This window comes from Lynx canadensis, chromosome C1, assembly GCF_007474595.2.
Source record: "Lynx canadensis isolate LIC74 chromosome C1, mLynCan4.pri.v2, whole genome shotgun sequence".
Taxonomy (NCBI): Eukaryota; Metazoa; Chordata; class Mammalia; order Carnivora; family Felidae; genus Lynx; species Lynx canadensis.
In genome coordinates, this window is record NC_044310.1 from 188,010,043 (window position 1) to 188,037,974 (window position 27,932).

Below are 27,932 nucleotides of genomic sequence, written 5' to 3' on the forward strand. Positions count from 1 at the left end.
TTAATTATTTTTTTATTTGGATATAGTTGATGCACAATGTTACATTTGTTTCACATGTAAAAACTGACCTCCTTTTTATTTCTCAAATATACCAAGATTGTTCTAACCAGCTTAAGGCCTTTGCTTATTTCCTAAGACAAAAAGAGTCTTCTACCAGATCTCTGCCTAGCAGAGATCGATACCTCAGGGGTCAAGTGATACCTCCCTAAACAGGACTTCCTGAAAAATCCTTTTAAGATAGAACAGTTGTTCCTCTCATATTGTCTCCCCTTTCTAAAAGGTAATGTGGTGAAATAACCTAAGGTCATCTCCAATTATCTACACCCTTGTAAAATCCTTTCCCCTTGAGTGTGGGTAGAACGTGTGGCTTGCTTCTAAATGACTGAATATGGAAAAGGTGATGGGATGCCACTCCTATGATTATGTTATATAAGATTCTGTCTTAACACACTGGAATAAGAGAAACTCTCTGTTGACTTTGACTAAATAAGTTATGTTGTGAGAACACCTATGGAGAAGGCTACATGGCAAGGAACTTTAGGAGCCTCCAGGGAGCTGAGAGTAGCCCCCGGCACCTGAATAAGATTAAAAGAAGATTCTTCCTTAGTCAACCCTCCAGATGAGAATAGCAACTGGCTGATGTCAACCTTGATTACAACTTTGGGAGACCCTGAGCAGAGGACTCTGCTAAATCAAGGCTGGACTCTAGATGCATAGAAACTGTGAGATAATAAATATGTGTGGTTTTGAGCTGCTAAGTTTGTGGTAATTTGTTAAACAGCATTAGAAAATAAATACAGGTTGGAGCACCTGGGTGGCTCAGTCAGTTGAGTGTCTGACTTGATTTCGGCTCAGGTCATGATCCCAGGGTTGTGGGATTGAGCCCTGCATCAGGCTCCATGCTGAGCATGGAGGCTGCTTAAGATTCTCTCTCTCTCTCTCTCTCTCTCTCTCTCTCTCTCTCTCTCTCTCTTTATCTCTCTCTCTCTCCCTCTGCTTCTCTCCCCTGCTTGTGCTCTCACTAAAAAAGAAAAAGAAACAAAAAAGAAAAGAAAAAATTTGAATACAGATAAATACCATGAGAGGATGAGAGGAAGGAACTTGGCTCTCTTGTTCTTGCTATATCACTATACCTAGACTAGTGATTGGCACATAGTTTAATAAACATTTGTTGGTTACATAAATGAATAAAAAGAAGGTGGATGAATGTATGAATTTCAGCTGGATGGGAGAGAGGATAGGACTGAATCCTTGGAACATGGCTAGTGACCATCAGCTAAGGAATACTATTTTCAGAGATGGGGTTAGGGGGGATCCATCAAGCAGGTATATATATGGTTCAAAGACTTCAGGGGGCAGTGATAGGTGATATACTGTTTTAAGATTTCCTTTACTATATTATAGAGTTGACCCTTGAACAATATGGATTTGAACTATGCAAATCCACTTACACATGAATTACTTTTGATAACTATAGTATAGTACTATAAATGTATCTTCTCTTCTTTATAATTTTCTTTTTTTAAAAAATATTTTATTTTTTAAGTAATCTCTACACCCAACGTGGAGCTCGAATTTGTAACTCCAAGATCAAGAGTCATATGCTTTACTGACTGAGCCAGCCAGGTAGGTGCCCAGTTTTGTTTTTGTGGTTTTCTTTTTTTTTTTTTTTCATGTTTTTAAATTTTATTTTTGAGTGAGAGAGAGAGCTCATGCATGTGCACACAAGTGGGGGAGGGGCAGAGAGAGAGGGAGACACAGAATCTGAAGCAGGCTCCAAGCTCTGAGCTGTCATCACAGAGCCCCACTTGGGGCTTGAACTCCTGAACTGCAGATCATGACCTGAGCTGAAGTTGAACACTTAACCAACTGAGCCACCCAGACTCCCCTGTTTTTGTGTTTTTTAAAGTAAGTTCTATGCCCAATGTGGGACTGGAACTCATGACCTGGAGATCAAGGGTCATGGGGGCGGTCTACCAACTGAGCAGTCAAGTGCCCCATCTTCCTTATTATTTTCTTCTTCTTTCTTTGTTTTGAATTTTATTTGTTTATTTTGAGAGAGAGAGAGAGAGCATGAATGGGGGAGAACACACACACACACACACAGAGAGAGAGAGAGAGAGAGAGAGAGAGAGAGAGAGATTCGAAGCAGGCTCTGAGCTGTCAGGGCAGAGCCCCACATGGGCTTGATCCCATAAACTGTGAGATCATGACCCGAGCTGAAATCAAGAGTCGGACACTTAACTGACTGAGCCACCCAGGCACCCCCCCCCCCTTATGATTTCTTTAACAACATTTTCTTTTCTCTAGCTTACTTTATTGTGATAGTGTATATAATACATATATCATACCAAATATGTGCTAATCAACTGTTTATGGTGTTTATAAGGCTTCCAGTCAACAGTAGGCTATTAGTAATTAAGTTTTGGGGGAGTTGAAAGTTACATGTGACAAAAAAGTTATATGCACATTTTCAACTGCCTGGAGGTTGGCACCCCTAAACCCTGCATTGTTCAAGGCTTACTATAATTTTCCTCCTCCATCTCCTCCTCCATCTTCTTCCAATGTGTAAACCTTAGTAGAAAATTTAACCATATTTTGGGGTAGCTTTGAGAATAAATAAAGGATCTTTTTGTTTGGTGGAAAGCAGAGCTCAGTGTCTGGCACCACCAAGGAAAAGCTCTGATGAAGCATTAAGGAATCTACTCCCAAAATCATTGTTGCACTATATGCCAACTAACTTGGATGTAAATTTAAAAAATAAATTAAAAAAAAAAAAAAGATGTCAGTAGAAAAGTCCAGAGCAAATGAGGTAAACTTGTGGAAAATATAGTCTTCCTCTGGGATTATTTATTTATTTATTTTTAAAGGAAGGATTTCTTCTTCTTCTTCTTTTTAATGTTTAGTCATTTATTGAGAGAGAGAAAGAGCATGCGTGTGGGGCAGAGAGAGAGAGAGAGAGAGAGAGAAACAGAGGTTCCAAAGTGGGCTCTGGGCTGACAGCAGAGAGCCTGACACAGAGCTCAGACTCACAAACCATGAAATCATGACCTGAGTCAAAGTTCGATGCTTAACCAACTGAGCCACCAAGGTGCCCCCCTCCCCCCCTCACTCCAGGGTCTTTTAATGCTTGGGGAGAAACTGGGTTTTCTTGCTGTCAGTCACTCAGAATGGGAAGTTCAGATGATTTTATTTCATTCTAAATGGAAGGAAAGGGAAGGGTGATTCCAGATACTAGGCTAACTAAAATTTCAAAAGTTAGACAAAAGGAGAAGGAAAGAAATGGGACAATAGATCTAGGTTCCAAAAGCAAAGCTTTATTATTATTATTATTTTATTTTTAAATTTTTTTATTTTTTAAGCTTTTCTTGTTTTAGAAAGAGAGAAATTTAAGGTTACTTTTAGGTCCAGAGAATGTCAAGTTGGAGGTGTGGGTTTGTCAGTTTCCAACCTCATTTTCCTTGTACGCCACAACTGGGTTTTCCCCTCTCCCCACAACTACACCTTAATGTTCCAAAAGGAACATTATGCCATGTCCCACTCCTCATTTTAGTCCTAAAGATTAAGTCCTAAATTTTCTAAACTGTTTTAAGTTGCTTTTCATTATTTTGACCCTGAAGTATGTCCCAGAGCTAACTTCTGGGTGTCTGTATTATTTTTTTTTCTAGAGTTGAGAGTTTTTATTGTATTTTTCTTTGACAACATCCTTTATAATGATAAAGCTTTTTCTTAGAAGTATTCAGTATCTGGGCACTTGGGTGATTTGGTCTCTTGAATGTCCAACTTCAGCTCTGGTCGTGATCTGAGTTCAAGCCCCATATAGGGCTCACTGCCATCAGTGTAGAGCCCACTTCAGATCCTCTCTCCCCCTCTTTTTGCCCCTCTCCTGCTTGCACTCTCTCTCACAAAAATAAGTAAACATTGAAAATAAAAGAAGTACTCAGTATCTCTGAGCTCAGGTAACTCCTATTTGTCCATATAACAGGGATTCTGCCTTGGTCCTTATTCAAATGCTTGTTCTAATAATCTGCTTAGTCCTCTACATCTCTCTTAAGACCAGGGCTTTGCTTTTACAAATCTTCTACCTCAGAGGAAAGCTATAATCCATGAGGGGCCATAATACATAGTGAAGATCCATCAGTCTTATAGACACTATTGTTCCCTTGGATTTCTCTGTTGGCTCCCTTCATTTCTGATTTCTTACCCCGGAATTTTTCTCATATGTTAGAAGATTCTCCTCTATCCTGCTTGGGCTTTGGTGACTAGAGTACTGTTATTTTCCCCTCGCACACACCATTGTAGTATTAAGGTTGTTCACAAAGTTTTATGTACCTCTTTTAGTAACATTGTATAGTATTACATTTCCCTGCAGTACTAGCAATTAAATTTTATGATGCCTACTGTAGCAATCTTTTTTTTTTTTCTAAGTAGGCTCTATGCTCAATGTGGGGCTTAAATTCAAGGCCCCAATATCCAGAGTCACATGCTCTACCCACTGAGCCAGCCAGGTGCTCCCCTAATGTAGGAATCTAGAATGTATCTCAGTGAAGCCTCCAATAGTCTGGTGACCTCACTGAATCATCAGAATCCATGTAGTGGATGTTGTACTGAGCTCCCAAGATCCACCCTTTAGGACTGAAGGCACAACCTCTCCCAACTGCTGCACATGCTGGTGGCTGACAACTTTCAGCTGGGGCCCTCTCTGAGGGTTGCTCTTGACTTAAGAGAGCTCCTCTCATCCCTTCCCTGGGTGCAGCCCATATCCAATGACAGGTTGATAGGAGGGTATAAGACCTAGCCTCCTGTCTCAATTTAGGACAATGTTAAAGGGCCATCCCAACTCCAGGGCTCCCTGCAGAACTGGCTGAAGCCTCAGTTGCAGTTGTGTTGCAGTTCAAGCTTTCCCCTTCCAGAGACTTTGTGACCCTTGGTCTCCAGAGATTGTTCTTGAGAGAACTACCCAATAACCTCCTGCATTCAAATCTCATGGTTTCCCAGTGAATCCTACTTGTAACAGGCTTCCTGATGACTTGTATCAAACATGTAACATGTATGAGAAATAAACCCTTGTTGCTATAAGCTGCTGAGATGTTTGCTACAAACTAGCCTATCCTGGTTTACAGATACCAAACCTTGGCTGCCCTGCCAATCCTTTGTTTTCACTAGAGCTTGACTTGTATTGTCTGTCTTGTTTTGTGGATGGATTGATGGCCATGTTCTAGTTCTTCTCTGATGGTTTTTCTCATAGTGAGTGAACAGCCATGTCCCAACTGAGATATTACAAGGAGCAACACAAAAGGGAAGAGGGTTGCCTATCTAGTTGTCTACTAATTATTCCTACCAGGTCAGTGGCATATATTTTTTTCACATGAACTTCCTAGGACCCTTTCTTCTTTTTTATATATTTTACCACACATTTATAATATGCATAAGGGTACTTAATTTTTTTAAATGTTTATTCATTTTTGAGACAGAGGTGGGGGGAGGTGCAGAGAAAGAGGAGGATGTAAGATCTGAACCCAGCTCCATGGTGACAGCAGAGAGCCCAATGCGGGGTTGGAACTCACAAACTGTGAGATCATGACCTGAGTCAAAGTCCCATGCTCAACCGACTGAGCCACTCAGACACCCTGGTACTTAATGTTTCTTAGGAAAAATTTTATGCAAATAAAAATAGAATAACCAAGTAGTTGATCCCAATTTGAGAAAGAATAGTATACTACTAATTAATAAACTTTCTACACTTCTAACTTACTAAAATCCAATTTCTTTGAGTGCTAGTTCTTATTTCTTGAAAGTCAAACAGTAGAACAATACCAGTTTCTTATTTTAGGCCTTTGGGGCAAAACAAAATATAGTAATAAAGCTAATGAATTAAAGCATATGTTCCTCCTAATTTATTTTTTTTTTTCTTTTTAAGGGATCTTACTATAAGAAAAATTTCTTTCTGCCTGAAGGGTAAACAGTATAAAAATATTTCCACTAAAAAGTCTGAGAATCCTGGGTTGCTATTATCAAAACCCATAATTATACTGGATATTTAGTATGATAACAGCAACTAGTTTAAGGAATGTGGAGGTTTATTCACATCAAGTTCAGATAAAGAGATAAAAGGGGACTTGAGCAAGCAAAGAGTATAACTTCAGGAGTCTATCTATGAATGTGTCTTTGGAACTGCCCTTATCCACAATGAAAGACCAGCAAAGCCAGCTTTCAGAATAGCCCTTCTGCTTGGTAGAAGGAAAGCTAGACTTCACTTCTAAGATCGCCCACCCACGCAAATTTTTCCACCTCGCAGCTAAGAATTAAACACAGACTTCCGATCATGGCGCCACGCACGTCACTTTCTCCCTTTTCCCCCAGCAAAATCCCACCCAAGTCGACCTGATCCCGCAGGAGGTGTGTAAAGGCTGCAGGGAGTGGGGGAGGAATTCCTTCCCCTATCCTGGTTGCTTAGGTTTCTGCAATTCAAAAAACCGACTAAACAGATCCTTTCCAGGAAGCTTGAGTACCAACAGGACCTCTTCATTTCCTTGGGTTCGAAGTCATTCTTTACCCTTAGGCAACAACTCCTCACCGAAATTTTCCTTTCACAGGCCCTAAAAAGCCCCTTAGGCCCTCAGCCTTTGTGAATAAAGGCCCACCCTGGAAGTGGAAACCGAGCGGCATAGACAGATAGGCACATACAGTTGAACAATGCATAGAATTTTAAAAGAAAGTGTTTCCTTTCTGGCTTCGCATCCTTTCAAATGTTAAATATTTCTGTCAGCTAAGAAGGGCTACGGTAATGGGCGCTTGAGAGAAGCAGGACACCGATAAGACCAAAAATATCAATTTAGAGGTGGTCTTTCCAATTTCTGCTTTTGTTTGAGTCAGGGAGGGGAGCCCGAGGAGGCCAAGGTCTCCAGTTCTGGGAAAGGAGAGTTCTTCTGGATTCTTTGGGCTACGGAGAGGCAGGCTCTGGCCCCAGGAAACAACGAAGGCAGTTCTGCCCCTCAAGGCTTTACTCCAGGAGTCCCGGAGGAGACCGCGACGCCCCAGTCCAAGTCCAAATCAGCCAGCTCAGAACAGTTTGCCAAGGCTGGACAAAAGATGTGGCCGCTCTCTCTTAAACACACACACACACACACACACACACACACACACACACATCCCGAGTGTGCCCGTATGGAAGGTATGTGTGTGTTAAGGAGAATGGCCATTGCTGCCCACTGCGGGCTGCCGGCCCCACCCTGCCCTCGGCGGCTCCAGGGAGACACACCGCGCGAGGGCCGCGGAGTCCTTCTCAGCAAGCCCCGGAGTGAGGGGCGGGGCCGGGCGGGGCCGCGAGCGCGCAGGCGCGGTGTAGGCTTCCTCGCGCCGCCGCCGCTGTTGCCGCCGCCGCCCGCGCTGCACCACAGGCCCGAGACAGACAGGGCCGGGAAGAGCCGGAGACTGAGGAGGAGGCGGAGGCGGCGGCGGCGGCGGAGGCGGGGCGACTCCGGTGACCGGGAGCGCCGCAGACTGGCAGCTGCGGCGACTCCCCCCTTTGTGTCTGGTCTGCTCGGAACCACTGGAAGTGCTTCCCGGAGGGGTGCGGGGTGTCTCGCCGCCTCGCTGCCCACCCTTTTCCCCAACCAGCCACCTACCTCCGCCCTCCCGCCGCCCCCCGCCCTCGGCCCGCGACGCCCGAGCTCCGCCCGGAGCCCAGAGCTGCGGGAGAACGAGGCGGCGGCGGCGGCGGCGGCGGCGGCGGCTTCTTCAGAGGGGTTGTGATTCGCTCACAGGAGCCATTGACGGGAGAAGAGGCTTTTATTCGTGGAATTTACCTCAGGCAAGATCGAACGGCTGCAATAAAAGAGAGAGAGAAGCGAATCCAGGAGGGCTGGAAAGGGCAGCTCCCCGCACCTCCCCTCCGCCCGCCGTCTCGGGGAGCTCCGGGCCCTGCCTGCTGACCCCTCCCCTCCCCCCCCTCGCTTCCTACTGCCCCTCAGCCCTCCGGCGGGGCCCTGGCAGAACCTCGAAGGATTGTTCGGCGAAGGCTTGAATTGAAGGCTGTGGTTTGACCATGGAGGCAGGCACCTTTTTCGATCCAGTCGATGAACAGGGTTTGTTGTTCTCGAAATCCGAGTGAAGGAAGCACCGAAGCGAAACTTAAAAAGGAATCCTGCCCTCCTGGAGCCACGGGCGATGCGACTTGTGCCGCCGGGTGCCGCCGCCGCCCGCCCGGCTTCGCCCTTCCAGGCAGTCGGGAACTTGTTCTGATCCTCAGCCCCGCCATCGAATCTCCGCTCTCCATCCTCCTACACCCTGGATATGTTTTCTCCCAGACCTGGATATTTTTTTGACATCGTGAAACTACGAGGGAAATAACTGCGGGGCTTCTTTCTGTCTCCCTGCTTCTCCACACGGACATGCCTTCAGTTTGGGTGGCCGAGACACCCGGTTCTAGGCGAATGAACCTCTCCAGCCGCGAGGGAGAGAAATGAAGGGAATTTCTGCAGCGGAATGAAAGCTCTGCAGCTAGGTCCTCTCATCTGCCATTTGTCCTTTCAGACTGCATTGTAATACCGGGCCGGACAAGTCGGACGAGAGCGAGGACCAGCCTCCCGGCCGTATCTCTCGGCCCGTGTTTACTTTCCATATTTCTTTTCTCTGCTCTCCTGCTTCTCGGCTGGCCCAGGGATGACTTCCTCGCTGCCGCGGCCCCGGCGGATGCCGTCGCTCGTGTGGACCGTCCTGCTGGTCAGCACTGCGGCCGGTGAGTAGCCCCCGGCGGCGCGTCGGGCCACTGCCCCTGCCTGCGGGTGGCGGGCGGGGAGCCCGCAGAGGCCAAGGCCTGAGCTCGCCCTTCGCGACGCGTCCAGCGATCGGTGTGGAGGGAACCGCGTCCCGTACCTGCGCGCCTTTCCCGTTCCTTCTAGGGAAATAACCTTGCATGTTTTTGTAGTTTCGAATCCCTACTTCCATATCCCCCCCTCACCCTCCACGGGGGGAGGGGAAAGACATACTGGGTGTGGTATCTTGACATTTTTAGCTGTGAGGTAATGCAAGGATTAAAAATAATATTTTAATCGCCAATGAACAGTGTCTATTATGAGATCTTTGCAAACACAGCTGTAGATTTTTATTTTAATGTAAAGAAGCGGATTTGGCTTACATTAAAAAGAACATCAACTATAGAACGCACACTTGAACCTTATTTTTAGATTTAGATCACTCTTTGGGAGTCCATGTTACTTTCATTATTCAGAAATGTTACGGAATGAATTGAATAAATGTTGAGTAAACCAGAACTTTGAGATTCTTAATACATTGTATAAGAATGTTAATTATTATCATTGGTATTGTTTTGTCCCAAAGTATTTTAGTAATTATATTTCCATTTTTCAACCTAGATACACTCGTATTTTATATGCTTTTGGAATTACTCTTGGCCTTAAAAGCATTTTCGATAACTTTACATTTTAGTCATCTGGCATCAATTGGCTTTCCTGTCATTGAGACAACTTTGACCTCACATTAGAGGTGTAGGAGATTTGAGTCCTAAAAGTTCTTTGGCATTTTACTAAGCTTAAAGGGAAACAGTAGTCATCCTTTCCTTAGGATTTTTTTTTTTTTTTAAGTTCTCAGATACCTGAGAGAAAGCGTCATGTTTCATCTGCAATTATTTTTCAAGCGGTCTTTTGGTGATACGCTCTTAGAAATTTTTGGGAGTGAACTGTACATATAATTCTTAAGTTTGGTGTAGGATGGCCAAATAGATTATGCATTTAAAAATGAGTGAAGGACAATATAACAGCTTTCCAGTTACTTTTTTATTTTTATAAGTGTATTTTTAACATTCACATTTCTCATTGCTTTGTTAAACACAGAGGTTGCTTGCTTATTTCCATTTTAAGAGTCTGCATTGGGAAAATTCTGAAAGAAAATTTGAAGTTTCCTTTAGTGCCTTTGATATTGTTGATTAATGTCTTATGTCTATGATAAATCTGTGTAGTTGTATTAAAAGAATTTGAACTTTTGAATTGAATATATTTTGAAACTGGTATTTTAAATTCTTAATCATCACAATTCCTTTGGGGATTAAAACAAACAGTTTTTCTCTAGATTTCTTCAAATTGTATTAGTTGTTTAAATTCTCTAGCTGTAAGTCTTGTGATTCCTGTAAAATATGAAGAGAATAAAAGGCCTTAGGCTTAAGCAGTCATTCTATGATCAGAGATCTCAGAACATAGACTTTTTATGTTCTTTGTTATTCTTGACCTTTTTAGAATGTAGATTCTCATTTATAGTTGACAGGCTTATCATTTTGTGATCAGAACTGATAACAGTAAAGGAAAGAACACTGATTTAAAAATAATTTAATTTGTATTTGGTAAATAAAATATTAGAATAATGTCCTTTAAAAAGGAGGGATTGAAAGAATCACTACTTTAAAGTGGTTTTAGTCTTCATTAGTATTACATAGTAGCAGATGCCAAAATTTGTAAGCTATAACAATAATAGTAATAATAATAATGTAATAATAATAGTGTTTATTGAATGCTTGCTCTGTGCCAGCAACTATTCTAACAGCTTTCCATGTGTTTTCTCATTTGATCCTTATGACAATTCCATACTCCAGCTGTAATTATGTTCCTTTTACAGAGAGGGCATGTGAAGTGCAGAGAATTTAAATAACTCACCACACCGTAAACTGTGGAGCCAGTAGTGCCTTCACTAAATCAGCCTTTGAAAAGAAGTAGGGACACTTGACAGGTTCTTCATTCAGCACTGGTTATTGCGGATGTTATTCTAAATGTGAAAACTTTGCCTAATATTGGAGTGGCGAGTTCAGTTTCATTAGGTACAAGGTGACTAGAGAGGGCCTACGTAGACTTGGGTTACATAGATGTAATGATGTAACCAGACAGGTGCAAATAGTACTGCTGAACAGGAAAAAAATACTAGAAGACCTGCTGATATCACATCCCTCTTTGGGGCCATAGGTGAATCCTTTATTTCTTTTGAATCCCTCTTTTCCATTTAGTGTATCTAGTTCTTGGATTCCTTAATTCTAAGAACATTTTGTATGCAAAAAATTAGAATTTATTAAAAAATGTGTTTGGTTTATAAATGAATTCTTAATTTTAATCAAAGGATAAAATACAATGCAGTACTTACCGCAGACCCAGCTTCTATTAAAAAAATTCGGGGGGCACCAGGGTGGCTCAGTGTGTTAAGCATTCTGCTTGATTTCAGCTCAGGTCGTAATCTCACAGTTCATGAGTTTGAACCCAGCAAAAGGCTCTATGCTGTCAGCACTGTCAGTTTGGGATTCTCTCTCTCTCTCCCTTTCTCTCTGCCTCTCCCCTGATTGTACTTGTGTGTGTTCTCTCTTTCCTTCTTCTCTCAAAATAAATAAATATTGACAAAATAAATTTTTGAAAAAAAGTCTTCATTCTTCATTTAGGTTGTAATGGTTACATAGCTAACCCTATATCCCACCCTACCCCCCTGTGCTTGAGCAGGCTCAGCTACCTTTTCCTCCAGTCTTCTTGTTCTCTTCTTTCTTGCCATCCTTGGTGGCCTGGGAGGCCAGGGAACCCATGGCATTTCAAATAGCCTTATTGTTGGGATTCACTCCTCGAAGGTTCTCCAGGACAACTAAGAAACTCAGGATTCTGCATCACATCATAATCCTCCTCCTCCTTGGCTGGCTTAGATGTGTCCAATGGCTGTCTGACATCAATGTTAGCTGAATCTTTATGCATTTGAAATAATTCACTTGATTAGATTTCTTTCTTTAAAAAAATTTTTTTTGTTGTTTTTTGAGTAAGCTCTATGCCCAACCTGGGACTTGAACTCACAACCTTGAGGTTAAGAGTCATGTGCTCTACTGACTGAGCCAGCCATGGTGCCACACTTAATTAGATTTCAGTTTTATATCTCTATAGGAATACATTGTCTACAGGAAGATGCACCTATTTAGTGTTCTTGAGCATTGAAGTTAATAAATATTGTTGAGGAATTAGAAATTTAGTAATCTTTACTTTTGTGTTTCTTGCCATGTGAACACTGCAACAGGGTCACCTGCAGTTTTTGATAAAATACGTATTTCTGGCACTATAGCGTAGATGTACTGAATGGATCTCTCTGGGAACTATACATTTTTTAAAACTTAAACCCTGAAAGATTCTCCCTTAGGCAAGTTTATGTAATCAGTCGTGATTGTTTGGATTTTTAAAGTATTGTGATTTAGTCAGCTTTTGGTGCATAATAGCTGGTAGCCATAAAAATATAGTGGCATACAACAATAAGCATTTATTCTGCTCCATTTGTCTCATTCTTGGGCCCAGGCTGGAGGTCAGGGTAACATCTCTCTGCAGGAAAGCTTGTCTTATGGCAATGGCAGAAGTACAAGAGGATAAGTTCAGTCCCTAGCCATTTTTAGACTCTTGTTCTTTTAACATCTTATTTGGCCAAGACTAAAGACAAGGAGTAGTGAAGTACACTTTGGCTATAATGAGGCCATGGTAATATATGGACATGTGGTACTATTGCTGGAGAATGAAGAATTGGGATCGTCAGTCTACCACATATGGTCAGGAAGATAGTCCAAACTCTTACTGTTTGAGCAGGGCCAGACTCTTTTTTTGTTTGTTTGTTTATTTTTTAAAGAAGTTTTTTTTAAAAAATCTTTATTTTGAGAGAGAGAGAGAGAGAGAGGGAGAGAAAGAGTCCCAAGCAGGGTCTGTGCTGTCTGTACAGAGCCCAGTGTGGGACTTAATCCCACAAACCTTGAAATCATGACCTGAGCTGAAATCAAGAGTTGGATGCTCAATCAACTGAGTCACCCAGGAGCCCTTATTTATTTAAGAGAGAAAGAGAGAGGGGGGAGGGGCAGAGAGAGAGAATCCCAAGCAGGCTGCATGCCCAGTGCACAGCCTGACACAAGGCTCGATCTCAAGACTGTGAGATCATGACCTGAGCCAAAATTAGGAGTCCAGTGCTAAACCAGTTGAGCCACCCAGGTGCCCCAGGGCCAGACTTTTAATTAGGCCTTTGCATAAAAATTATACCAGCTTTGATCTCTCCACAAGCCTACCCTGGCATGTGGGGTGATGTGGTAGTAGTGGTGTTGGTGTTCCTGTAATATGAAAAGTGGGAATAGAGAGATTAATTTCAAATGAGGACAACTCTCATTAAAGGCCAACTTTTCTTTTTAAAAAAAATATTTTGGGTGCACCTAGGTAGCTCAGTCGGTTGAACATCAGACTTTTGATATTGGCTCAGGTTGTGATCCCACAGTTGTGGGAATGAGCCCGAGTAGGGCTCTACACACAGTGTGGGGGTTTCTCTCTCACCCTCTGTCTCTGCCCTTCCCACTCTTGTGTGTGCATTCTCTCTCTCTCTCTTTCAAAATAAATGAATATTTTTAAAAACAGGATTTTATTTTTAAGTAATCTCTACACCCAACATGGGGCTCAAACTCATGACCCTGAGATCAAGAATTGCATGCTCCACTGACTGAGCCAGCCAGGAGCCCTTAAAGGCTAACTTTACCATAGAAAGAGAAGAAATTGAGTATTGATTTCTGATGGGTAAATTCTAACTAGAAAAGGTACAGAATGAAGTCAGAGTAAATCAGTCAATTTTATAAATGACCATACCACTTATTTTGGTACTTATTCACATATTTGTTGAATGTCAGTTTATGTATTTGCTTTGTCCTCCAAATTGCTTTTTGAGGACAGGGTTCCTACCTTAAACTGTTTTGCAATCTATCATATTGTTGTGCAGATAAAAGATGTTTAAGAAATACTAAATGAGGGGTGCCTGGGTGGCTCATTTGGTTGAGCGTCTGACTTTGGCTTAGGTCACGATCTTAGCAGTTCATGGGTTCAGGCCCCGTGTCCAGCTCTGTGCTGACAGCTCAGAGCCTGGAGCCTGCTTCAGATTCTGTGTCTCTCTCACAGCCCCTCTCACACTTGTGCTCACTGTCTCTGAAAAATAAATGAACATTAAAAGAAAATTAAAAAAGAAATACTACATGAATGAATAATAAAAAGAAATTGGAGCCAGGAAGTGTTCTAAGATTGCTCACTTATTCAAATGATGTATTAATTTATTCTTTCTTTGTTTTAATTCCTTCAACTATAAAGTAGTTTAAGTGGTGTTGTAAGAAGACCCCTGTCTTGAGTTAATGAGACCTGAATTCCGTGTGATTCTGGACAGATTACACAATTTAGTTTTCTCAATTGTAATATTATGGGATTGGACCAGATTATGTTTGAAATGCAGATTCCAGGCAGCTACTTCCAGACCTACTTAATCTGAATATCTGAACAGTGAGTTTGGGAATCTGCATTTTATTTATTTATATTTAAAATTTTATTTATTTTTGTAATGTTTATTTTTGAAAGAGAGAGAGAGGGAGGGAGAACGAGTGGGGGAGGGGCAGAGAGAGAGGGAGACACAGAATCCAAAGCAGGCTCCAGGGTCTGAGCTGTCAGCACAGAGCCTGATGCAGGGCTCTACCTCATGAAGTGTGAGATCATGGCCTGAGCTGAAGTCTGACGCTTAACAGACTGAGCCACCCAGGTGCCCTGGGAATCTGCATTTTAAACAAACATTTCCCCAGGTAAATTTTATGTACTCTGATGTTTGAGAAGTATAGGATCTAAGATTTCTTTTAACTCTCAGATTTTACTTTATTTATTTAATTTTTTGTGCCTTTCTGGATCTTTTATTCAGTCACATTAGTACAAACATTTCTTATTTTAAGCTTTAAGTAATTATCTAAAACCTTTTTCTTTTTTAAAATTTAAAAAATGCTATTTGTTTGTTTAATCTTGGTCTTAAAGGTGGTTTGCTCTTTAATAAAAAGTGCTTTGCTCACCTAATATTGTATTTGTTCATTTAGCTTGTATTTTGACCATTTTATTTTCCTTTTCCTTCTTCCAAAAAGAAAAACTACTTGTTAGTAGAAATAAATGGTTTTACTTTTAGTAAATTTACATGAGAACGGTTGATGAAACATTTACAATAGAAATAGTGTTAAATTAGACTAGATAACATTGATTTGGTTTTAGTTACAAATTAGTATTCCATGGAGTAAGTACTCCAAGTGGATAAATTGCATTTTTAAAATTTCTGTCCACCAAAGAATTATATTCTGATTTAATTGATGTCTGCTAGAAAAAAATTAAATATGAATGCTGTGATATCTCAAAATTCACTATTTTTTACCATCTTGCATAGTACTTACACATGTTGAAGAGACTCCCATATTACCAGACTATTTCCCCCTTGTAGTTAAATGGTCTAGTCTGTGAATCCTTTCTAGAAGCAATAAAGATGGCTTTAGTAGAATTTTGAGGGCAATAGACTTGATTTGTTTTTGTTTTTTTTTAAGCTTTTTTTATTTTTAAAATTTTTAAAAGATTTTTTTTTTTAAGTTTATTTATTTAGAGAGAGTGCCTGCATGAGATCAGGTGGGGGAGGGGCAGTGAGAGAGAGGGAGAGAGAGAGAATCCCAAGCACTGTCAGTGCAGACCCCAATTCAGGGCTTGAACCCGCGAACAGTGAGATCGTGACCTGAGCTGAAGTTTGTTGCTTAACCAACTGAGCCACCCAGCTGCCCCTTAAACTTTTTTAGATCTGTGCGATGGATATGACAGTTAAGGCTGCTGGATTACAAGAATACATTTATAATTTATGTATGGTCTATGTGACATTAGAAATAATCCTGTGGGTAAATGACATGAATATTTTATTTAAAAAAATTTTTATTTTTAAGATTTTATATTTAAGTAATCTTTACACTCAATGTGGGGCCCGAGCTCACAGCCCCGAGATCAGTAGTCACATGCTCTACTTACTGAGCCAGCCAGGTGCCCCTGACATGACCATTTTAGAATACATTGTATTATCAGAACTATTAGAACACAACATTTATTTCTTGCTGTTAATTGTACTTAATACAGTAAGTGTTTGACTAGATGTAGTTTCTATTCCAATATGCACCTATGGGACCAGGGAGAAGGGTACGGGGGCATGAATAGGATAGATAACATGTGGAAGGAGAACTAAAATGTCCAGTCAACAAACATTTATTAGTGCTTCCTTTGTGCAGGGTTCTTTTCAAAATATTGGTGGATATAAAGAAAAATAAGGGCCTCCTCTCCTCCCCCAAACATTTTATGCCATACCCTATATCACTTTAAGAAAGAGAATTAGATTTCATGCTATTTGGCAAGAGTAGGTATTTTGCAAATCTTACTAGCATTGTATTATTTCTTCTCTGCCTTTCTTTCAGGATGAGAAATTCCTGAAGGTATTCTGCAACACAGGGAAAGAGACTGTGTTCCTGTGTGTCTTCTAGCTGATCTCTACCCTCCTTTTATTTCTCTCTTCTCTGCCAGCCTTCTTGAAAGAGGAGTGAACACCTATGGACTTCTATATCCTCAACTCCTTACTTGTCCCATGCTGTATATTAAATCATCAGTGACTTTCTAATTGCCTTATCCAAGTGACTTTTCAATCTTGTTTTCTTTGACTTTTCTACAGAATTTGACAATTTTGGTCACCCCTTCCTTCTAACTCTCCTCATCTGACTTTATTAACTTTGCATTTCCCTGGTTATATATCATCTCCATCTTCTCTTCTCCATAAATGTTTTCTTCTTCTTTTTTAAATCTCCCTTAGATTGTCTTAAGTATACTTTTTTCTTATTGCAACTCCTCTTCCTTGTTGATTTTCTTTTATTGTTACTCTTCTCCTAAGCTTTAATTATTCTGGAAAGTAGATGACTTCTAAGTCAAACAGGCAACCAGAATTGGAAGCTAGAAAGGTTTGAGTTCCTTCCTAATGGTACCATCAACTATTTACTTTGGGCATATCACTTCTTTTGGTCTCAATATCCTCATTGTAAAGTGAAGGGGTTCACCTGTATGGTGTGTATAGTATTTATAGCACTTTTGCTTATGGTATGAGAAAAGAAAATATATTTAGTTAGTAGTAAGTGTATAGCATTTTGAATGTTATATTTTGTTATTATTGAGTATATATATATATATATATATATGTATATAGTACTTTGAATTTAGCTTAGATTGGGGAAATCTGTGGGATATTCTGAAATGGTAAAAGTACTGCTTTGAAAGAAACTTAATTTTTTGCAAATACATTTTATATGTTGATTGTCTATGTTGAGTTAGGATCACCAAAGTGTTCTAGAGAAAGGCTGTATAAAGAAGAATCCATAACTAAGGATAATCTATAAATATAAAGGATGCTTTATTTATTTATTTATTTATTTATTTATTTATTAAAGGGTGCTTTTAAAATAGTTAGAATCCTAGAATTTTAGAGTTGGAAAGGACTTTAGGGTAGACTTTAAATAGTTTTAAGTTTAGTTAAGAAGTTTAGTTAGAAGTTAGTCTAAGAAGGTTAACTTTTATACAATGTCTTTTGTTTTAATTTAATTTTTTATTTTAATTTCAATATAGTTAACTTGAAGTGTTACAGTAGCTTCAGGTGTACAATATAGTAATGTGACAGTTCTATTCATTACTCAGTGCTCATCATGATAAGTGTACTCTTAATCCTGTTCACCTAGTTCATCCATCCCCCCCCCATGGTGACCTCCCCTCTGGTAACCATCTGTTTGTTCTCTACAGTTAAGTGTCGGTTTTTTGGTTGATCTCTTTCTCCTTTGTTTGTTTTTTTTTTTTGTTTCTTAAATTCCCTATATGAGTGAAATCATGATATTTGTCTTTCTCTGACTTTACTTAGCATTATACTCTCTAGATCCATCCATGTTGTAAATGGCAAGATTTCATTGTTTTGTGTGTGTGTGTGTATATGTACATGTATACATATACATATACATATGTATGCCACATATTTTTTAGAACTTTTTTTTATTTTTTATTAAAAAATTTTTTTTAATGTTATATTTATTCTTGAGAGAGAGACAGAGCACAGCAGGGGAGGGGCAGAGCAAGAGAGGGACACCGAATCTGAAGCAGGCTCCAGGCTCTGAGCTGTCAGCACAGAGCCCAACGTGGGGCTCGAACTCACAAGCCGTGAGATGACCTGAGCTGAAGTTGAATGCTTTACCAACTGAGCCACCCCGGTGCCCCTGTTTTTTTTTTAATTTATTTAGTTAATTTTGCCACATCTTCTTTATCCATTCATCTATGGATGGACACTTGGACTGCTTCCATAATTTGGAAATAATGCTGCAATAAACATAGGGGTGCGTATATCTTTCTGAATTATTGTTTTTGTATTCTTTGGGTAAATACCCAATAGCAGAATTACTGGATCACATGGCAATTCTGTTTTTAATTTTTTGAGGAACCCCATACTGTTTTCTACAGTGGCTGCACCAGTTTGCATTTCCAAGCAGTGCACAAGGGTTCCTTTTTCTCCACATTCTCAGCACACCACATTCTTACCAATTACTGAATCTGTTGACTTGCATCTTTCTGATTATGAGTGATATTGAGTATTTTTTCACATGTCTGTTGGCCATTTGTATGTCTTTGAAGAAATGTTTGTTCATGTCTTTTGCCTATTTTTAATTGGATTATTTGGTTCTTTTGGTGTCTGAGTTGTGTAACTTTTTTATATATTTTGGAAACTAACCCTTTATCAGATATGTCATTTATAAATATCTTCTCCCATTCAGTAGGCTGTCTTTTAGTTTTGTTGATTGTTTCCTTTGCTGTTCAGAAGCTTTTTATTTGATGTAGTCCCAATAGTTTATTTTTGCTTTTGTTTCCCTTGACTCAGGAGACCTATCTAGAAAAATGTTTCTGTGGCTGATGTCAGAGAAGTTACTGCCTATGCTCTATTCAAAGATTTTTTAAGGTTTCAGGTCTCACATTTATGTCTTTAATTCATTTTGAATTTATTTTTGTGAATGGTGTAAGAAATTATTTTAATTTTAAGATAAATAATGCCAGGGGTGCCTGGGTGGCTCAGTCAGTTAAGTGTCCGACTTCAGCTCAGGTCATGATCTCACAGTTCGTGGGTTCAAGCCCTGTGTCAGGCTCTGTGCTGACAGCTCAGAGCCTGGAGCCTGTTTCAGATTCTGTGTCTCCCTCTCTCTCTGCCTGTTCACGCTCTGTCTCTGTCTCGAGAATAAATAAACAATAAAAAGAAAAAAAGATAAATAATGCCAAAGTCAATTTCAGCGTAGCTTTTGACTCAGTTATCACACATTCTAAATCAGTTGAGATCTAACTAATGCCATTTTAACTTCTGGTAAGTAAATTTTGTAAAACAGCTTTATTGAGAGGTAATTCCCATACCATACAATTTACTCCTTTAAAATGTACATGGGACCCCTGGGGGGCTCAGTCGGTTAAGTGTCTGACTTCGGCTCAGGTCATGATCTCACTGCTTGTGAGGTCAAGCCCTGTGTCAGGCTCTGTGCTGATGGCTCAGAACATGGAGCTGCTTTGGATTCTGTCTCCCTCTCTCTCTGCCCCTCCCCTGCGCACACACTCTCTCTCACTCTCTCTCTCACTCTCTCTCTCTCTCTCTCTCTCTCAGAAATAAATAATAAAACATTAAAAAATCAAATGTGCAATTCATTGTTTTGGTATATTATTAAGTTAAAAATTATGGTAAAACAGGGGCGTCTGGGTGGCTCAGTTGGTTAAGTGTCTGACTTCAGCTCAGGTCATGATCTCACAGTTTGTGAGTTTGTGAGTTTGAGCCCCAAGTCAGGCTCTGTGTGGAGGGCTCAGAGCTAGTAGCCTGCTTTGGATTCTGTCTCCTTTCTCTCTGTTCCTCCCCCACTCCCTCTCCCTCTCTCTCAAAAATAAATAAATGTTAAAAAAAATTATGGTAAAACATATATAGCATAAAATTTGCCATTTTAACCATTTTCCAGTATACGATTTGGTGGCATTAATTGCATTCACAGTGTTGTGTAACACACATTGAATGTGTGTCACCAAAATGTTTTCATCACCCCAAACAGAAACTTTAACAATTAAGCAATAACTCCTATTTCCGCCCTCCTCCCAGCCCCTGGTAACCTCTAATCTACTTTCTGTCTCTGAATTTGCCTACTCTAAGATATTTCATATGAGTAGAATCATACAATATTTGTCCTTTTGGTACTGGCTCATTTTGCTTAGCATAATGTTTTTAAGTTTATCCATGTTATAGCATGTGTCCAAATTTCATTACTTTATAGGGCTGAATAATAGTCCATTGTGTGTATATGTCACATTTTGTTTATCCATTTATCTGTTGATGGACACTTGAGTTTTCCCCTTTTGGCTATTGTGAACAATGTTGCAGTGAACATTATTATACAGTATCTGTTCTAGTCTCTGTTTTAAATTCCTATGGGTGTATACCCACAAGTGTAAATTGCTGGATCATATGGTAATTCTATGTTTAGTTTTTTTTGAGGAACCGCCAAACTATTTTCAATAGTGGCTGCACCATTTCACATTCCTACCAGTAATGAACAAGTATTCCAGTTTCTCTACATTCTTGCCAACACTCATTGCTTTCTGTTTTATTTTTGTGAAAAATTATTTATTAGAGCCATCATAATGGGTGTGAAGTGGTATCTCATTATGGTTTTGATTTTATTTGATTTTCCTAATGATAAATCATGTTGAGCATCTTTTTATGTGCTTATAGACAATTTGCATATCTTCTTTTGTTTTAAGCTTATTTTGAGAGAGAGAGAGCATGCAGGGGAGGGGCAGAGAGAGAGGGAGAGAGAATTTCAAGCAGGCTCCACATCATCAGCGCAGAGCCCCAGCTTCAGGCTTGAACCCACCAACCGGTGAGATCATGACCTGAGCTGAAACCAAGAGCCAGACACTCAACCTGACTGAGCCACCCAGGTACCCCTATATATCTTCTTTGAGTAAATGTCTACTCAAGTCCTCTGTCTACCTTTTTTTTCTTTTGAATTTGTTTTATTGAGATATAATTGATACATAACATTTATAAGTTTAAGGTGTACCACATATTGATTTGATACATTTCTATATCACATTATGATTACCTACATAATATTAGCTAACACCTCTATTACGTCATGTAATTATCATTTTTGTGTCTGTGTTGGGAATAGTTACGATCTAGTCTCTTAGCAACTTTGAAATTTATAATATATTTGTCTATAATCACTGTGCATTGTATCCAGGATTTATTCATCTACTAGCTGCAAGTTTGTACCCTTAAATAACATTTGTCTATTTTTTTAAAAAAATTTTATGTTTTATTTTATATTTGAGGGAGAGAGACAGAGACAGAGAGTGAGCAAGGGAGGTGCAGAGAAATAAAGACAGAATCTGAAGCAGGCTCCAGGCTCTGAGATGTTAGCACAGAGCCCAACGTGGGGCTCGACCTGAGCTGATGTCGGATGCTTAACCGACCGAGCAACCCAGGTGCCCCTGTCTATTTTTTTAATTGGATTGTCTTTTTGTTGTTGAGTGGTAAGAGTTCTTTTATATTATGAATGTTAACTTTCTATCAGGTAGATGGTTTCTGTATGTTATGGGCTGAATGTGTCCCCTCAAATTTCATGTTGAAATCATAACCCCCAAGGTGATGTATTATAAGGTGAAGCTTTTGGGAGTTGATTAGGTCATTAGGGTGGAGCCCTCATTAATGGGATTAGTGTTCTTATTAAAGAGACCCCAGAGAGATCTTTTCCTTTTACTGCTATGTGAGGTTACGCAAAAAGATGGCCATCTAGGAAATAGATTCTTACCAGTGACTGAATCTTCTGGCACCATGATCTTGGATTTCCCATTATTCTAGAGCTGTGAGAAATGTTGTTTAGAAGACATCCAGTCTCCGGTATTCTGTTATAGCAGCCTGAATGGATTAGGGCACCAATGTTTTCTCCTATTTTCTAGGTTTCTTTCCTATTTTTTAAAATCGTCTTAATAATATTTTTTGATGTACAAAATTTTTTAATTTTGATGGAGTCCAGTTTATCTATATTTTGTTGTTGGTGGTATGCATAATTTTGGTGTCATAGTTAAGAATCCATTGCCAAATCCGAGGCTGTGAAGATTTACTCCAATTTTTTCTTCTAAGAGCTTTATGGTTTTAGCCCTTATGTCATTGATCCATTTTTAAATGTTTATTTATTTATTTTGTGAGAGAGAAAGAGAGAGAGGCATGGGCAGAGAGAGAGGAAGACAGAATTGCAAATAGGCTCTGCACACATCATGGGGCTTGATCCCACAAACCGTGAGATCATGACCTGAATGGAAATCATGAGTCAGACTTGACTCTTTTTTTTTTTTTTTAAAGCCGTATTAAATTTTTTTTTTTCTTAACGTTTATTCATCTTTGAGAGACAGAGAGAGAGAGACAGAGCATGAGCGGGGAAGGGGCAAAGAGAGGGAGACACGGAATCCAAAGCAGGCTCCAGGCTCTGAGCTGTCAGCACAGAGCCTGATGCGGGGCTTGAACTCACGAACTGCGAGATCATGACCTGAGCCAAAGTCGGGCACTCAACCAACTGAGCCACCCAGGCACTCCAGGAGTCAGACTTGACTCTTATCTGACTGAGCTACCTGGTGCCCCATGCCATTAATCTATTTTTTTGAGTTAAATTTTATATATGGTGTGAGACAGGGATCCAGCTTCATTCGTTGCACGTGGGAATCCAGTTGTGCCAGTGCCATTTGTTAAAGAGACTGCTCTCCCCATTGAATGGAATGCCCACTCTTAAAAAGTCAGTTGGGCACAGATGTATAGATTTATTTCTGGACTTTCAGTTCAGTTCTATGGTCAGTCTTTGGACCTTTGCTTTTCTCTGTCTATACTTTGGTGATCTCATCCATTCTAATTTTTTTTTTTAATGTTTATTTATATTTGAGAGAGAGACAGAGTGTGAGTGGGGGAAGGGAAGAGGGAGAGGGAGACACAGAATCCCAAGCAGGCTCCAGGCTCTGAGCTGTCAGCACAGAGCCTGATGTGGGGCTCAAACCCATGAACTGTGTGATCATGACTTGAGCCAAAGTCAGATGCTCAACTGACTGAGCCACTCAATCTTCCTGCTCTCATCCATTCTCATGGCTTTAAAAATAGCATGTAGAGGGACACCTGGGTAGCTCAGTCAGTTAAGCATCTGACTCTTAGTTTTGGCTCTGGTTTTGATCTCATGGTTCATGAATTTGAGCCCCACATTGGGCTCTGTGCTGTCAGTGCAGAGCCTACTTGGGATTCTCTCTCTCCCTCTTTCTGGCCCTCCCCCACTTGTGCTCTCTCTCTCTCTCAAAATAAATAATTAAACTTAAAAAAAGTTACACTTTCCCTATAAAAGAAAATAGTATGTAGAGGTGAACAAATTTCAAATTTATTTCCATCCCAAATCTCTTTTCTTGAAATCCTGTTGTGTGTAACCATCTGTGTATTCAGCATCTCTGCTTAGATGTTTGATAGTTATCTCACACTTAATATGTCCTAAAACAAACTCCTTTAGTTTCTTCTATAGGTCTGTTCTTCCTGTATTCTTACCCAACTCAGCAAATGGCAATTCTGTCATTCTAGTTGTTTAGGCCAAAAATTGAAGATATTTTTTTCTTTTCTTTTCTTTTCTTTTCTTTTCTTTTCTTTTCTTTTCCTCTTTTTTTTTTTTTTTAAGTGGACTTCAAGCTCAGTGTGGAGCCCAACATGGGGCTTCAACTCACAAACCTGAGATCAAAGCCTGAGCTGAGATAAGGAGCCAGATGCTTAACTGCCTTAGCCACTCAGGCAGCCCTCAAAAATTGAAGATATTCTTGGGGGTGCCTGGGTAGCTCAGTCAGTTGGGCAGCCGACTTCGGCTCAGGTCATGATCTCGCGGTCCGTGAGTTCGAGCCCCGCGTCGGGCTCTGTGCTGACAGCTCAGAGCCTGGAGCCTGTTTCGGATTCGGTGTCTCCCTCTCTCTGACCCTCCCCCATTCATGCTCTGTCTCTCTTTGTCTCAAAAATAAATAAACGTTAAAAAAAATTAAAAAAAATTGAAGATATTCTTGTCTCTTTCTTTTTTTACACTCATATCCACTCTGATACCAAAAACTCGTGGTTCTACCTTCAAAATATATTTAGAATCTGACTACTTCTTAACACTTCTGTTGGTACCACATTAGTTTAAAGGCCACCATCTTTTCTCACTTGTAATTTTTCAGTGGCCTTTGTTTTCTCCAACACAGTCACTTTTATTATATTCGCTTTTCAATATAGTATCCTGGGTCACCTTTTCAAACAGAAGTCAGATCATGACGTTTCTCTGCTTAAAACTCTCCAAAACCTCTGCCTGTCATTCAGAATAAAAGTCACAATCATTTGATTCTACATAATCTGGCCCCTACTTCTTATGACTGCATCTGCTGATCTCTGCATGCTCAACTTTTATTGTGCTTTTAACTTTACACAGAAGAAAACATTTAGAAAATCAAATGTTTTAGAAGAGGTTAGATTTAAGATACTTTATTCTGTATAATTTGACAGTGGCTACATGTAATGAATAAATCTATACATTGGGAGAATAAAGGAGGAGTCAAATGAACATTTCTTGAGCCTCTAACATAGCCACTAAGTGCCTTACATATTTATTGTGTGATCTCATCCTTTAAACAAGCTAATCAGTACTATTATTCTTCCTTATTTTATAAATGAGTAAACTGAGTAAGTGGGAGACCTGGGATTCAAGCTTAGGCCTCTATAACTCCAAAGCAAAGCATTCATGAAATATATATCGTGTTAGCCTGAAGGTATAAAATACTTGGAACAGTATTTTAGGCATCTGAATATCTTACTGGATTTTAATCATTCAGGAATAATTTCTCAGGCTGAACTATGTCTTGGTTATGGTCTCTTATTTTGCAGTAAATGATAACAGATGTTTTAGGTTTTGGTTTTGTGTGTAGCATTCAAATGTTGATAGATAATAAACATTTTCATTAACGATTCAAAGCTTCAGTTTTGGAAAGGAACACTAGTTAGATCAGAAGAATAACGATGACATATTTAGTTGAGGATAAGTTTTTAAGGTTTCCATCTGTTGTTACTGATTAGAATCCTTAGGGGCCGGTCTAGTGTAAAGAGCAACTTTTAAATTTAGTTACTACACAAAGGGCCATATTGTGATGACATGAAAGGCAAGATTAAAAACAGCCAAATGATAACAAGAGATGAATTTATTCATGTTACTTATTGAAATAAAGTTTTTTTGTGAGAGATAACTTTTCTGGGATATTTATTTTTCCTTTGGCTAAACCAATGTGTTAGCTTGATGAAATGGTGTTAAGAATGTTAATCTCTAAATGAAGTTTAGTTTTTCGCACTAGTTATTATCCAGCTCTTCTGTAGGAATCATTGTTTTGTCCATTTACTTAGGTTTATGAAAAATTCAGTTTTACTGATCCTTGCTGCTAAGTCCCTCTACTAAGAGCAAGACAGTAGTCTTAGATTTATACTAACCTCAGATTTGTACACTAAGCAAGTAATAGGCTTTATATTAACGAAGTGATATAGATTAATGAAAATAGATTAAATTCATTACCTGAAAATAGATTAAATTCTAGTTATTTGGAATTAAAAGCCAGTGTGTTAATGCGTGGTTTTGGAAGAATATCACTTGGATAGGCTAGGTTATTCTAAAACAGCAGTGGTTATTTCTTGCTCATACTGTGTGTCCATTGAAGACTGGCAGGAGTATTCTGCTCATCATTCAGGAATCTGGTTTGATGGAATGCTACCATCTTGAAAGTTGATGGTTGCAGTGCTAGAGGTAAAAGAACGTATAAGAAGGTCTTTCATGGCAGTTTATATGCTCTGCCTAGAAGACCGTCCCATCGCTTTCACTTAAAACTCACTATTTAGTCTCCCCTAACCTCTAGATCTTTCCAAGTATCTAGAAAAGGAATTTGGGAAACAGGACCAATGGTGACTGTAAGGAAGTAATAAGACAAACATGTGTTGGCTTTGCTTTGTATTTTAAGACTTGTTTTGGCTTTTAGATTTTGACTTTATATCTTTTAACAATCTTTCTTGTTTTTCAGAATCCTAAAGTTGTAATAGAAGATCACTGTAGGGGTATGTAGATGGCTTAGTTGGTTAGCGTCCCATTCTTGATCTTGGCTCAGGTCATGATCTCACAGCTCGTGAGTTCGAGCTCCATATCAGACTATACACTGTCAGTGCGGAGCCTGCTTTGGATTCTCTCTCGTCTTATCTCTCTGTCCCTCCCCTGCTTGCTTGCTCTCTCTCTCTCAGAATAAATAAGTAAAATAAAAAAAAATTTTTTAAATATTGTAAAAACGATTTTAAATGATAATGAAATATAGAAAATTAAAAAAAATTCATTTCCATTTTACTTTTTATTAAATTCTGTTCCCTAGATGTAACCACTGTTAATAGTTTGGTGGATAATTTTTCATACTTTTTTGTATGCACTATAAATAAACATCTGTGTAATTAGAGTTTGTTTTTTAAGTTTATTATTATTTTTATTTGTTTTGATAGAGATGGCATGAGTTGGGGAGGCACAGAGAGAGAATCCCAAGCAGACTTTGGGCTGTCAGCGCAGAGCCCGACGTGGGGCTCAAACCCACAAAACTATGAGACCATGATCTGAGCCAAAACCAAGAGTCAGACACTTAACCGACTAAGCCACCCAGGTGCCCCTAGAGTTTGTTTTTTATTTTATTTATTTTTTATTTTTTATTTATTTTTTTAAATGTTTATTATTTTTTTTTTTTTTTGAGAGAGAGACAGAACGTGAGTGGGGGAGGGGCAGAGAGAAGAGGGAGACACAGAATTCGAGGCAGGCTCCAGGCTCCGGGCTGTCAGCGCAGAGCCCAAAGTGGGGCTTGAACTCACGAACCGTGAGATCATGACCTGAGCCAAAGTCAGACATGTAACTGACTGAGCCACCCAGGCACCCCTTGTTTTTTAAATAAAGGTAGAATTATATTATATATCTTATGTACAAATTTTTGTTATTAATCATGAAGGAGAGTTGTAGAAGTAAGATCATTTGGTCAAAGTTTGCACATTTAAAATTTAGATATGATGTGAACTTCCAAATTTCCCCCCCAAAAGATTGTACCAGTTTCCATTTCTACTAGTAGTATATCAGTGTCAGAATTTTCATTTTCTTTTGTTTTTTTTAAGGTTTTTCTTTTTTTAAGGTTTTATTTTATTATTTTTGCAAATGTTTACTTACTTGTGAGAGTGAGAGTGTGCCTTCACACGAGTCAGGGAGGGGCAGAGAGAAGGAAAGAGAGAATCCCAAGCATGCTCCACTCTGTCAGTGCGGAGCCCAATGAGGGGCTTGAACTGATGAACTGTGAGATATATCTGAGCATAAATCAAGAGTTGGATGCTTAACCGACTGTGCCACTCTGGTGCCCCAAGATTTTATTTTATTTTTTTGTTTTTAACGTTTATTTATTTTTGAGACAGAGAGAGACAGAGCATGAACAGGGGAGGGTCAGAGAGAGGGAGACACAGAATCTGAAACAGGCTCCAGGCTCTGAGCTGTCAGCACAGAGCCCGACGCGGGGCTTGAACTCACGGACCGCAAAATCATGACCTGAGCTGAAGTCGGCCGCTTAACCGACTGAGCCACCCAGGCGCCCCCCCCAAGATTTTGTTTTTAAGTAATCTGTACACTCAATATGGAGCTCAAACCCACAACCTGAGATCAAGAGTCGCATGCTCCCCCAACTGAAACAGCCAGGCACTCACAGAACTTTCATTTTCTTCTACCTTTTCCAATGTTATATAATATCTTTTCAATTTTTGCCAAAGCCAAAGCATCGTATAGTAAGACCTTGGTTTGCAAGCATAATTCGTTCTGGAAACATGCTTGTAATCCAAAGCAGTCATATATTAGAGCGAGTTTCAAGGACCATTGGCTCAGTTCTGATCATGTGACATTCAGCCTCACATACTACTCATATTGCAAGACATTT

The 27,932-nt window shown here is 39.7% G+C and overlaps 1 protein-coding gene across 1 annotated transcript in view; it reads left to right on the forward strand.

The window, feature by feature from the left end:
* The first annotated feature begins 8,644 nt into the window (after nucleotides 1-8,644).
* BMPR2 (bone morphogenetic protein receptor type 2) overlaps nucleotides 8,645-27,932 on the forward strand; it is a 199,832-nt gene continuing 180,544 nt past the window's right edge. The window contains 1 exon segment of the mRNA XM_030328063.1: nucleotides 8,645-8,740. Coding sequence (XP_030183923.1) covers nucleotides 8,665-8,740 — 76 coding nt within the window. The 5' untranslated portion in view covers nucleotides 8,645-8,664.